We start from the raw sequence: 14,763 nt of genomic DNA, 5'->3' as shown, positions 1-14,763 counted from the left end.
TGTCTTGACTGTTCACTGAGTCAGTATGGACTAGACAGGGTGAGTGGCCGCCTTCTACACCACAGGTTCACAACCTTTTTTATACCATGGACCAATACCATTAAGCAAGGGGCCCGCGAATCCCTGTTCTACACTATAACCACTCTTTGATTCTGTCAAATGCCCCAGCAAGATAGTCAGTTCAGGGACAGACTCAAACATTTAATGTAAATAGATAAAAACTTCTATGCTCTGGATTTAAAGTGAAACGTAGCTACACTGAGCTGAATTATGTTGCTCGTCAAATAAGAAGACTTTTACCAGCTTGAAAAATCTTGGAATTTTATAGGTTGGATGGCCATTCTGCCGGATGTGTCTATGCCATCTCTTTAAACTAAACAAATCACTTTCCCGCCCCACTTCATATTCTCGTTGCTCAACAAGTATCACCCTTCCAAACTTTTCCCAATTTCCATTTGGAAGTTACAATTGAGTCTGTTTCCATAACTCTTTTAAGCTTGTATTCCAGATCATAGCATTTCTCTTAAATCTGTACCCTCTTGACCATCACCCATTCACCAATAATAAAACACCCCGGGAATATCATTTCTGAAGTTGTTCTCTTTCCTATAAAACCCCTTGTAGTTTTAAACACCTCCAGGCAATTTTCCTTTCACCTTCCCTGCTGTCCAGAGACAACCACACAATTTCCTACCTCTCTTCCTAACTGTGGTACCTCAACTCTGCAACTATTCTGATAAACCTTCCCTTCCTCCTATGTCTTAACAGCACTTCTTAGAATCTGGTACCCAGAATTGGGCATAATAATAAATCACAAAGACCAGAAAAGCTGCACCTGTTCGAAATCCAAAGCAAACACACAAAATGCTGGAGGAACTCAGCAGCTCAGGCAGGGCATAATAGTACGTTTGAGACCTGAGTGGTGTTCTGTCAGCACAGTAACAGTACTTCCATCCCTCTGCACTGCGTGTGGGGAAAATGTTCTAATGTCTCAACAACTGAATTTCAGCAAGTTTGTTTTTACAAACTCAAAATTATAATTCCTGTCAGTTCCAAAGAGCCTAAATTTATGATGAGTTTTTGGCAATGAATTCTTGAGCATCCATAGTTTGATTTTACACTCTAAGGGTCCAAGCTTTGGGCTTTAAAAGCCACTGCAGCTTCAAAGGTCAAAGTTTAAAGGACAGTGTGGGCCTAAGTTGTTTGGAGCTTAAGGACTCCCTAATGATTAAATTAATACATCAGATTCAGATTTATCTATATACAGTGAAATGTGCTGGTTGAGTTAACAACCATCATACCCAAGGATGTGCTGGGGGCAGCCCACAAGTGTTGCTACACGTTTCGGTGCCAACATAGCATGCCCACAATGCATGGCAGGGCATCACAAACGAGAACATACTTAGTGACAAAGCAACAACAACAAAACAACCCCCATTCCTCCCTCTCTCCGTACCCACCCACCCTGACACAAACACAGTTGTCTAACCTCAGGACAGGCCTCCTGCCACCAGCAGATTCATGGCTTCTTAGACACTGGACCCCCAACTTACCCAGCGAACTTGTAGAGACTCAAAGGTCTTTTTGATGAATTCGTTGAATTTGAAATTAAGATTTTGCCTTAATGAATTAGAGAAGGATTTGGTGCCTAAAATGTGATAAGTTGAACATTATCCTTTCATGTGACAATAGTTTATTCATCAAGCATTCATGTTAAAGCTTTGAAAATGAATGTGTGTCTTATTCCACTCTTTATCTTTGCTTTATGCCCTAGAACCTGCTTTCAACAAAGATACCCATCTCTTTACTCACATTAATTCTAGCCATGCTAGGCTTAACCTCCAGGGGTGGAACAATGGTGGCTGCCCCATAAGGGCCATCATCATGGACTACCGTCCCAAAGGCACTTGGCCATGGCTTACCTTGAGAACCAACCTATCCAATGAGGTCTTCCTACAGGACCTGCGAGAGGCTACTTGGTATGAGTTGAAGATGCGAGCCTGTAACAGTGCTGGTTGTGGTAATGAAAGCACACAGTTCGCCACCCTGGATTATGATGGAAGTAAGTCCCAACGAGGATTGGCAATTAACTTTCACTGTATAAATTTTTCTGTTGCTTTCTTGGTATTGTTATTCCTTTAGGCTAATTTTTAGAAAACAGGACATCTGATGAGAGGTAAACTCCCTCATTGTTCAAGATTCAATATTCTAGTTTATTTATCAGGTGTACATCAAAACACACAGTGAAATGCGTTGTTTGTGTTAACAACTACCAACACAACCTAAGGATGTGCTGGGCAGACAGCAAGTAATGCCACACATTTCGGCGCCAACATAACGTGCCAACAATCCTTGACAGAACAACACAGAACACAACAAGTAACAAAACAACAACAGCAAATACAAGCTCTGTTACTTCATCAGTACTTCAACCAACAGGAACTGCTTGTCCTTCCGTGTTTTCCTTCCCTAACATCTCCCCTTGCCCCGCTTCTTCTACGTAACTGCTGAGCCTTGATACGTTGACACTGTTAAGGCCATTCAGCCCAAACGTTTCATGTTGCACAGCCAAGGTGCACATAAAATAGAAATGCTGGAAGCACGCAAACAAGATAATCCTGTTTGTTAGTCCCAGTACGATATAAACTTAAATAAAAACAGAAAATGCCAGAAATAGTCAGTACGTCGGACAGCATCTGTGTATGGAGAAACAGAGATAATATTTCAGGTCAATGCTTCTCTTTTTCTCTCCACAGATGCTGCCTGACCTTCTGAGTGTTGCTGACAATTTCCATCTTTATTTCAGATTTCCAGGATCTGCAGTTGATTTTTAATTTTTATTTTAACATCCGCATTGCCTTTTCTCTGATGGACAATGCATGTTCTACTACCAGAACCCAGAAGACCTGCTAGTATCACATTGCCCATTCAATAAACATGGCTATAAAAGGAAGTGTAGGAATGAAAAGTTCATTTCAACTCTGTCATGTTTAGCCCACAGCCCTTCATTGTCCAGTGTGGATGTCCAGATGGTATGGTTAATAAAGGTTGTAGGAATTTTAACAAGTAACAGAACATTGGGAGCATAGTGGTTAAATTATTAGACTAGTAATTCAGAGGCTTTTCAACCAGAGACCTGAATTTAAATCCCACTGGAGAATTGGGAAAATTTAAATTCTGTTAATTAAATAATCTGAAATTCAGGAGCTAATATTAACAATGGTGATAATGAGACTGCCAGGTTTTTGTAAAAGCTTCCACTTCTGTCTCATTGTCCATCGACTTACTATCAACCCACTCCTGAACTTGGGTAAGTGTTACTGGGAGTGTTGGCCAAGATGACAAATGGTTTCAGTGCCAGGGTTCAGTAATGTGAGTGGATTTGAGGTCAGACCTGTTGTTTAGAATGTTTCTACATTCCAGTGAACAGCAAGGACCCGGTGGATTTAGGTTTTCTGATGTCACTCGGGAAAGGAAGCTTGCCCAACCTAATCAGCCTGGCCTATGTGTAAATTCACAGACATTGCTGAGTGTTCACTGCCTGTGGAAAGGGCTGGTGAACCTTTCAGTTATAGACTGCATGGCATTTCAAGCCAAAAGGTAAATAGTGTACTGATCCCTTGAATGGACAAGGGAAGCAGAGACACCTGAAAGAGAAAGGCTATGAATTAATAAGGGGTCAATGGATCAAAGAATTTAGGAGCCAGATTGGGAAGAGATCACCAGGCATATACTTATGTGGACCATAAACAACAAGGATAACCTATTGTGTCAATTGCCCTGTTTCTGGGTAAGAATTCCATAGAAATGGGAAAATCAAAAAAAAAATGCTGAAAGTCAGTTTTTTGGCCTGAAATCATAAACATAAGAGATTCTGCAAATGCTGTAAATCAGATAAGCACCACACTAAATGTTGAAGGAACTCAGCAAGTTGGGCAGCATCTGTGGAGGGGAATAAACAGTCAATATTTCAGGCCGAGACCGACCTGCTGAGTTTTTCCATCATTTTTTTTGCCAAGTAAACATGAACTGAGCTGATTGGTCAAACACACATCATCACAATTCATTGTTGCCTCAGTAAACTTACCAAACTCAACTGGCTGAAGCCAAAAGTGGCATCACCTCGACCAAATTCATTTTTTTAAACAGTGAGAGTTTTCTGCCTGTCCAATCCAGTGAGTTCTCTGAACTTCTCCAAACTTGGCATCTTGTTCCTTTCCCCACTGAGCACATGTGAACGATTTGATCATTGGCTGATAATTGGTTCAGTGTTTCAATGGACATGTGATAAATGAATGAATCTGAACCTGAACAACCAGGGAATGGAGGGATACGTACCATGTGCAGGCAGATACACAGTTTAAATTGACAGCATGGTCATCAGAGACACCGTGGGCTGAAGTGCCTGAGTCTGTGCTGTACTCTAATGTACATGTTCTGTGTAAGAACGCATTGTTCAGTGAATGCTTGAAACACATAATAATGACATTAGTTGCTGCTCAATAGGTAGGAGTCTTGCTTACTTTAGTGACTCTAGAAACATAGGTTGATCCTTCATTGCGGTACCAAGAGGGTGTCATATAGTCAGTGAGTGATAGAATTATAGAGAGACAACACAGAAAAAGGCTCTTCAGCCCATTGAGTCCATGCTGAACATCAAGCATCCACTTCTAACTAATCCCTGCTCTAAATCTCCCCATATTCCCATCAACTCTCACCAAATCCTACCCCTCAGCTACATATACTAGGGACAATTTAAAGTGATCAATTAACCAACCAACCTGCACACTTCTGGGATGTGAGAGGAAACACACATAGTCATACAGAGAGCATGCAGATTCCACACAGACTGCACCAGGAGTCAGAATTGAACCTGGGTCACTGGAGCTAAGAGGCAGTAGCTTAAGTAGCTGTGTCACTGAGATGTCCTCCTCAGGGCTCCAGTGTTTTCAGATATTTCTGTTAAATGAAACCTTTAACTGGAGGCCTCTCTGCTTTCTCAGCTGGGTGTGTAAAATCTTCATGTTTCTTTTAATGTGGACAGGAGTTGTGATGTTTTGTTCAAGTTACACAATACATAGGTGAGGCCAAATTTGGAGTATTGTGTGCACTTCTGGTCACCTAGCTACAGGAAAGATATCAATAAAATTGAAAGAGTGCAGAGAAAATCTACAAGGATGTTGCTGGGGCTTGAGCCCCTGAGTTATAAGGAAAGTTTGATTAAGTTCGAACTTTATTCCCTGGAGCAGAGAAGACTGAGGGGAGATTTGATAGAGGTGTACAAAATTATGAGGGGTATAGGTAGAGTGAATGCTGGCAGCCTTTTTCCACTGAGGTTGGGTGAAAATAGTACTAGAGGTCATGGGATTAGAGTGAAAGGTGAATATTTAAAGGAAATCTGAGGGGAAACATCTTCACTCAGGCAGGAGTATGAGTGTGAAATGAGCTGACAGTGGAAGTGATAGAGACAGGTTCAATGGTAATATTTCAGGAAAGTTTGGATAGGTACATGGATAAGAGAGAAGTAAGGAGGGCTATTCCAGGTATAGGTAGATGGGAAAAGGCAGATGATTAGGCTGGCACAGACTAGATGGGCCAAAGGGCCTGTTTCTGTGCTGTAGTATTCTATGACTTTAAGATCAGTGAGATTAAGTCCAATGCCCTGACAATGGATATGAAACACACATTGACCAGTGGTGCAGAGCAGGCAATGAGCTCTGTAATCTCTGCCTGACCTACCACAGTGCACAGGGATGCATTTCTGCAGGTAGATCCAGACCCTGTAAAGGTTACTTTGAGGTAGTGGGAGGTAATTTATCCCCAAGCCTTGAACAACAAATGTTGACTGGCCGCTGGGGTTGAACCTGGAGGCTGTAGAGGATTTCTAGGATAAAGAGGTGAGTATGTTCTCTGAGCTGACATTCTGGTTGAGAGTAACCTTTACCTGACGGGCACAATTAATGCACGGATCTGGCAGAGTTGGCAGGAGGTAGAGAGGGGAAAGAAAATAGCAGGCTTACACACTAATAGGACTTGAAGTCTCTCCAGCTGAGTGGATGCTTTCCTCTGTGTTTTAATTCACTCATCAGCAGCACCAAACCTGCCAGCCCATCTGTTGGTGCTTGCGGAGCCTCAGGATGTGCTGACTGATATTCTCTCTTTTCCCCAGTGCTAAACCTTCCCCAGTCAAGGTCTTTAAGCTTGCAAATCACCAATCACTCCAGTTGAAAGAAGTTCTTTACCCAGAGAGAGTGGAACTCATTGATGCTAGGAGTTAAGGCAAAAAGAAAGCTGGATTAATATGAAAGCAAGAATAAAATAGAATGCGTTGGTGATCTGGGTGGTATCCTTAACAGAACATAAAACACTGTAGCACACTGCAGGCTCTTCAGCCAATGACGTTGAGCTGACCTTATAACTTACTCCAAGATCAATCTAACCCTTCCCTCCCACATAGCCCTCCATTTTTTATCATCTATGTGCCCATCTAAGAGTCTCTTAAATGTCTGTAATGTATTGTATCAGCCTCTACCACTACCCCTAATGCAAGCAACAACAGCCACAAGAAACTAATTTTTAATTGTTATATATGGATAAAAGACATTTAATGTTAACTTTTCTTTCCCCCTCACCTGGTATTATTTATCACCAGCTGGCTTGTACACCTTCTCCACCCCCACCACCCGCTTCTTCTTCTTCTGGCTTTTTCCCCCTTCCTTTCTAGTCTTGATGAAGGGTCTCAACTCAAAACATCAACTGTTTATTCCCCTCCATAGGTGCTACCTCACCTACTGAGTTCCTCCAGCATTTTGTGTGGGTTACTCAAGGTTTGCAGAATCTCTTGTTCTATAACATTAAATCTGCCTTTTATCCATGAACACTAGCCACATTAGTGAATGGTGGAGCAGACTAGATGGGCCTTCTGCCCCTATGGCTTATGGTCTTATGGTCTAACCAGTGCCTGTAGTGGGATGAGTGTAAGTAATACACATTGAACATCCACCATCACCACATTAATCCTTGAAAATATTATCACTATACAAAACTATATAAGAGCAAGGATGTAATTCTGATGCTTTATAAGGCATTAGTCAGACTGCACTTGGAGTATTGTGAGCAGTTTTGCTAAATGGTTCCCAAGGACTGGAAAATTGCAAATGTCACTCCACTCTTTAAGAAGGAAGGGAGACAGAGAAAAGAAATTAAAGGCAACTTAGCCTGATGTTGGAGTCTATTATTAAAGATAAGGTTTCAGAGGCACAAGATAAACTAGACCAAAGTCAGCATGGTTTCCTGAAGGGGAAATCTTGCCTGACAAATCTGTTGGAATTCTTTGAGAAAATAACAGGCAGGGTAGACAAAGGAGAATCGGTGGATGTTATGTACTTGGATATTCAGAAGGCCTTTGACAAGGTGTTGCATATGAGGCTGCTTAGCAAAATAAAACCTATGGTAAAAAAAAAGTTGTGCTGGCATTGCAGAGAGTCCAGAGGAGGTTCACAAGAATGATCTCAGGAATGAAAGGGTTAACATGTCAGGAGCATTTGATGGCTCCAGGCTTGTACTCAATGGAGTTCAGAAGAACGGGGAGGGTGGGGGGAAATCTCACTGAAACCTATCGAATATTGAAAATCCCAGATGGAGTGAATTTGGAGAGGATGTTTTCAATAGTTAGGGAGTCTAGAACCAGAGAGCATGGCCTATTTGGGTACCCTCCAACCTGATGGCATGAATATCAATTTCTCTAACCTCCAGTAATTTCTCCTTCCTCTGTCTTCTCTTTTTCTGCTTCCCTTCTCTTTGCCTCACTTGCTCATCACCTCCCCCTGGTGCTTCTCCGCCTTCCCTTTCCTTCACGGTCCACTCTGCTGATTCCTTTTTCTCCAGTGCTTTACCTTTTCCATCTATCACCTCCCAGCTTTATCCCCCTCCACTACCCCACCTATCTTCCTTCTTGCCTGGTCTCACCTATCATCTGCCAGCTTGTACTCCTTCCTCTCCCCTCACCTTCTTATTCTGGCTTCTTCCCCCTTCCTTTCTAGTCCTAATGAAGAATCTCAGCCCAAAATGTTGACTGTTTATTCCTCGGCATAGATGCTGCACGACTTGCTGAGTTCCTCCTTCATTGTGTGTGTGTGTTGCTCTGGGTTTCCGGCATCTGCAGAATCTCTTGTGTTTATTATTTTCTTTTACATTTTTATTCTGTCTTTTTCTCTTAAACATCAAATGTACGCCTATTCATCTTTCTTCCTTCATCACTCAATGCCACTACCTCCTGATACTCCTGTTTGTCTGTTTTATCCTGTCATCGTCAAATTAAGAACAGCCCCTCAGATCAGCTCCAGTATGTATGCAGATCAAGACTGGCATGCATCTTATGTAGTCCTTATCATTTTGTAATCTTGCCCTGGCAAAATCATTCGATCCCAGTTTTTGCCAATCACTTCCACACCCACAGCCTTTTAGGGGAGCATGTTTTAGATACATATCATGTCCCTCCTTGTAGCCTTGGAGACGCAATACGAGAACAAATTGTTGTTGGTACTTTAATCTTGACATATTTTTCACTCAATATTCATGTATCAGTATAAATGAGATTCTGGAGACAGACAGTGGTTGCTTCGCATGATGACTACGAAGAACCATTTCAATTTTATGTCATCCATAAATAACAAATGCATTTGCTATAAATAATTTAAAAATCACTGAAGTAAATGCAGTAATCTGATTTTGAGCCTAAGGCAATTGTAACTTGTCTCATTGCCACTGTTACAGTTCATGACCTCTTGTGCGCCTTCATGGAATTTCCTTCCAGGTGAGTCTTATCTAAATTTTGATTTATTTTCTATATTTTATTTGCTCTGATAATATAGGCACAATCCCACCAATCAAATCGATGCAAGGAGAAGGGGATGATGTGAAGAAGTTGTTTACCATTGCTTGCCCTGTGATCCTGGCAACAGTTGCCGTGGCTCTCCTGTTCATTATCCGGAAGAAACGCAAGGAAAAGCGCCTGAAGAGACTGCGAGGTAAGCAAGGATGAGTAGGAAACATCTCAAGTATTCTAGGGTCAAAATGTTGCTGAGATGTTTGTCAATCACTCTAAAAGAACTTAAGAAACATAGCAACAGGGGTCAATCAGTTAACCCCTCAGATCTGTTATTCACTGAAATCTAGGAACCATCTCCCCTCCCCTTGAGCCCACCTTCAGGAAAGGTGAAGAATAAGAAAGGTTTAAAGGAATATGGGTCAAACAGAGGCAAAAGGAAGTAGCTTAGATAGCCAACTTGGACAATTTGAATTGAAGGGCCTGTTCCCATTGTGTTAACTCTCTGTTAGTCCCATTTAGCTCTCTGTATCCCATATTCTTTAACACCCTTGGTTAAAAGAAATACATAATTTCCAAACTTAAAACTGGTAGTAGCCTTTGCACCAGTCACTCTTTCTTTGTGTGTAGTTTTCCATTGGTTCTATTATATTTCTTTGTTCTACTGTGAATGCCTGCAAGAAAATGAATCTCAAGGTTGTATATGCTATCATATATATACTTTCATAATAAATTTACATTGAACTTTGAATTAGGAGAGTTCTAAATGTCTACCACCCATGGTGTGAGGAATGTTATCTATTCCCACCACTGTCTATAAGGAGTTTGTATGTTCTCCCCATGACAATATGGGTTTCCTCTGGGTGCTCCACTTTCCTCCCACAGTTCCGAGGCATATGAATTAGTAAATTCATTGACCACTTGGGTATAATTGGGTGGCATGAGCTTTTTGGGCCGGAAGGGTCTGTTATTGTCCTGTACTGTAGCTTTAAAAAAAACTCACTGGAAAGGCTGATTTATACTTGTGCGTCAACTCGACGCCGTAGCCTACGCAAGTGGCCTATGCGCGTTGTGAGCATTTATACTTGTGCTTTGGTGTGTCTGTGTAGCTCTGCAATTCGCGCACGCGCACACACCTGCCCGTGCAAGGCTTCATGGTCATGGTAGTCTTTCTCGGGGTAAACAAGTTTAAAGCGAGCGTCTTTTTTCGTAAAAGCGAAATGTGTCCTCCATAATTTCGGAGGTCTGTAAAGCTTTATGGAAAGCATTGCAGCCAGAGTTCCTTCCCTGCCCTTCAGTCGCCCAATGGGAAGCTATTGCAGTGTAGGAGGAAGTGCGATGCTGCCAAGCGGACGAATCACAGTTGTTGCGGTCTGCGTTGCTGCGACGTGTAGTTACGTTTTGGGAGAGGTGGGCATCAGGATCCGCGTAGGCCCTGTGTAGGGTTTTTGGCGATGCTGTACCTCTGGCGTCGATTTGGCACACAAGTATAAATCAGCCTGAAGAGATCTGTACCCACCCGCCCCCCCATCTCAACTATCCCACTGTCAGATCTGACTACTCACCACCTTTCGTCCTTCCTCAATATCTTTAAAATCCTCTTGAAATGATCTAATTTTCCAAAGAATATCAGTTTGTGAGAGCTTTCTCTACAGTTTAACCCTTCCATGTTCACGCGTTATATTGGAAAATCTGTGCTACACTCCCTCCTAGGCCTCTACATTTCTGGTTCCCGAGAATCCTGATGCAGGTTTTTCACCCGAAACGTCGACAATTCCCCTCCTCCCCACAGACACTGCTCGATCTGCTGAGTTCCTCCAGAAGATTGTGTGTTTCTCTGGATTCCAGCATTCACTATCTCTTCTACAGCCATTGTATTCTTCCTGTTTAAGTGCTACAGTAGTGGTCCAAGATGACTTTGTATAGCTGTGGCATGACCCTTACTTATCCCTTGTAAACAATTCCTGAGAGGCCTATACCAGAACATAAGATTTTAATCATCTATGTCCATGACAGCCTGGTTAAAATAAGGCATGGTACAGAGCTATGTGATCTAAGGAGTCACCAGGGTCAAAGATCTCTACTGCAGCAGCAGTAAGGGCTTTAGGGTAAAACTCAATGCTTTCCTATTAGTTTGATGCAAGAACCAGATTTTGTTACCACCCTGATTGCCACCCAGTAATGTTGTCTGGTAAGGTCAATCTGGTTTCTACGTTAGGAGTTTCTGCATTCTCCCTTTGACCGTGTGGGTTTCTTCCGGGTGCTCTAGTTTCCTCCCACATTCTAAAAACATTCATGTTTGTAGGTTAATTGGTCACAAGGGTGTAATAGGGTGACGCAGGCTTGTTTGGCCAGCTGTTACCATGCTCTGAATGAAAATAAATAAATTACTCATACCAGATGTCAGGTAGCTGATATATGGTGTGTCAGAAAGATGGGTTAGGAGGCAGAGGGGGTGGTGTGACCCTGTGTATAAAAAATAGTATTAAATCATTGGAAAGAGATGACATAGGATCGGAAGGTGTAGAGTCTCTATGGGTTGAGTTAAGAAATGACAAGGGTAAAAGGACCCTAATGGTAGTTGTATACAGGCCTCCAAACAGCAGCTGAGATGTGGATTACAAATTACAGCAGGAGATAGAAAAAATGTGTCAGAAGGGCAATGTCATGATAATCGTTGGGGATTTTAACATGAAAGTGGATTGGGAGAACCAGACCAGTGCAGGACCTCAAGAGAGAGAATTTGCAGAATATCTCAGGGATGGCTTTTTAGAACAGCTTGCTGGTGAGCCCACTAGGGAATCGGCTGTGCTGGATTGGGTGTTGTGCAATGATCCAGAGGTGATAAGAGAGCTTAAGGTTAAGGAACCTTTAGGGAACAGTGATCACAATATGATCGAGTTCACTTTGAAATTTGAGGAGGAGAAACTAAATTCCAATGTGTCGGTATTTCAGTGAAATAAAGGAAAATGGCATGAGAGGGGAACTGGCCAAGGTTGACTGGAAAGAGACACTAGCAGGAAGGACAGCAGAGCAGCAATGGCTGGAGTTTCTGTGAAAAATGAGGGAAGTGCAAGACAGATATATTCCAAATAAGAAGAAATTTTTAAATGGAAGAAGGACACTACCGTGGCTGACAAGTGAGGTCAGAGCCAAAATGACAGCAAAAGAGAGGGCATACAAGGAAGCCAAATCTGGTGGGAAAATAGAGGATTGGGAAGCTTTTAAAAACTTGCAGAAGGAAATTAAGAAGGTCATTAGGAAGGAAAAGATGAATTATGAAAGAAAACTGGCGACTAATATCAAAGAAGATACTTAAAGCTTTTTTAAGTATATAAAGGGTAAAAGAGAGTTGAGGGTAGATATAGGACCAATAGAAATGATACTGGTGATATCGTAATGAGAGACGCAGAGATGGCAGAGGAACTGAATGCGTTATCAGTCTTCACAGTGGAAGACAACTGCAGTACACTGGACATTCAAAGTTGTCAGGGAAGTGAAGTATGTGCGGTGAAAATTACGACTGAGAAGGTGCTCAGGAAGCTTAATGGTTTGAGGGTGGATAAATCTCCTGGACCTGATGGAATGCACCCTCGGGTTCTGAGGGAAGTTGCTGGAGAGATTGCGGAGGCATTAACGATGATCTTTCAAGAATCAATAGAGTCTGGCATTGTACTGGATGACTGGAAAATTGCAAATGTTACTCTGCTATTTAAGAAGAGTGGGAGGCAGCAGAAAGGAAACTATAGACCTGTTAGCCTGACATCAGTGGTTGGGAAGTTGTTGAAATCAATTGTTAGGGATGAAATTACGGAGTACCTGGAAGCACATGACAAGATAAGCCAAAGCCAGCATGGTTTCCTGAAAGGAAAATCCTGCCTGACTAACCTACTGCAATTTTTTGACGAAATTACAAGCAGGGTAGACAAAGGAGATGCAGTAGATGTGGTGTACTTGAATTTTCAGAAGGCCTTTGACAAGGTGCCGCACATGAGGCTACTTAGCAAGATAAGATCCCATGGAATTACAGGGAAGTTACAAGCATGGGTGGAGCATTGGCTGATCGGCAGAAAACAGAGAGTAAGAATAAAGGGCTCCTATACTGGCTGGCTGCCAGTTACCAGTGCAGTTTCGCAGGGGTCAATATTGGGACCGCTGCTTTTTACGATGTATGTCAATGATTTGGACAATGGGATTCATGGATTTGTGGCTAAGTTTGCCGATGATACAAAGATAGGTGGAGGAGCGGGTAGTGTTGAGGAAACAGAGAGCCTGCAGAGAGACTTGGATAGTTTAGGGGAATGGGCAAAAAAGTGGCAAATGAAATACAATTTTGGAAAGTGTATGGTCATGTACTTTGGTCGAAGAAATAAACAAGCAGACTATTATTTAGATGGTGGGGGGAGAGATAATTCAAAATGCAGAGATGCAAGGGAACTTGGGAGTCTTTGTGCAGGATACCCTAAAGGTTAACCTCCAGATTGAGTTGGTTGTGAAGATGATTGCAATGATGGCATTCATTTCTAGAGGTACAGAATATAAGAGCAGGGATGTGATGTTGAGGCTCTATAAGGCACTTGTGAGACCACACTTGGAGTATTGTGTGCCGGGTTACTGTATGAGGAACGTCTGGCAGCTCTTGGGCTGTATTCCCTGGAGTTCAGGAGAATGAGGGGGGAATCTCATAGAAACATTCCGAATGTTAAAAGGCCTGAACAAATTAGATATGGCAAAGTTATTTCCCATGGTAGGGGAGTCCAGGACAAGAGGGCACGACTTCAGAATTGAAAGATGTCCATTTAGAACATCACTTTAGTCAGAAGGTGGTAAATCCGTATGGCCTACTTCTGCTCCTATATCTTATGGTCTTAGAAGAAGGATATGGCAAAAAAGATTTAATGGGGTTCCTTGTGTCTTTTTATATCTTTTAACAGCATGTATGACCTTGATTAGTTTAGCACAAAGTAAGGAAGCAGGCATAGAAATGATGGGCTGAATGGTTCCATCTGTGGTATAAATTTCTATGACTCTGAGAATACCATTCATTTGAAGGGAACTTCTTGATATTCTCCTGATGAAGGATCTCGTCGACTGCTTATTCCCCTCCATAGATGCTACCTAACTCGCAGAGTTTCTCTAGCACTTTGTGTGTGTTACTCAAGATTTTTAGCATCTGAGACCTGGACATTTTCCCTATTTAACAGGAAACTCTGATCTGATCAAACACTGTCTCTTCGTGGAATAAAACTGGAATAAATTTTGCTCAATCTGTAACACACACAAAATATTGGAGGAACTCAGCAGGTCAGGCAACATCTATGGAGGGGAATGAACAATTGACATTTTGTGCCGAGGCCCTTCATTAGGATTGATGAGGAAAGGGGAAGACGTCAGAATAAGAAGATCGGAGGATGGGAAGTAGCCTTCTTTTCCTGCCTCCACGTCCTTTTTATGGCTTACTTCCCCCCACCCTCCACCCTCCTTTTCCAGTCCTTATGAAGGGTCTCAGCCTGAAACATCGACTGTTTATCTCTCTCCATCGATGCTGTCTGAGCTGCTGAGTTCCTCCAGCATTTTGTGTGTGTCACTCTGGATTTCCAACATCTGCAGAATCTCTTGTGTTTACTATTTGCACATTCTATGTTTTACATTTTGTTTGAAACTCCTTAGATGACTAATTATTTTCCAGTAATCCTTCTCCCTGTGGTTTATGAATTGTGCATGGACCTGCCGTGATTGTCAGTTTTATTTGCCTTGGCCATGCCAGGTGTACAGAGTGTGGATCCGGCTGAGGTTTAATTAGAATCCAGTCTCTTTAAAGATTTGTTGCAGTCGTGCAGGTGGCAGAGAAAGCCCCCCCCCTCCCCCCGGGCAGATGGCAGCAATTTGAGTTGGACAATCAGGAACGATGGCATGGAAAATTCCTGGAATCATTT

The 14,763-nt window shown here is 42.3% G+C and overlaps 1 protein-coding gene across 1 annotated transcript in view; it reads left to right on the top strand.

The window, feature by feature from the left end:
* dscaml1 (Down syndrome cell adhesion molecule like 1) overlaps positions 1–14,763 on the top strand; it is a 781,005-nt gene that overhangs the window by 718,513 nt on the left and 47,729 nt on the right. The window contains exons 26-27 of the mRNA XM_072283885.1: positions 1,775–2,062; positions 8,874–9,029. Of these exons, the coding sequence (XP_072139986.1) occupies positions 1,775–2,062; positions 8,874–9,029 (444 nt within the window). The remainder of the gene's footprint in view (positions 1–1,774; positions 2,063–8,873; positions 9,030–14,763) is intronic.

This window comes from Mobula birostris, chromosome 20 (genome assembly GCF_030028105.1).
Source record: "Mobula birostris isolate sMobBir1 chromosome 20, sMobBir1.hap1, whole genome shotgun sequence".
Lineage (NCBI taxonomy): Eukaryota > Metazoa > Chordata > Chondrichthyes > Myliobatiformes > Myliobatidae > Mobula > Mobula birostris.
This window is presented reverse-complemented; position numbering and strand designations above follow the sequence as displayed.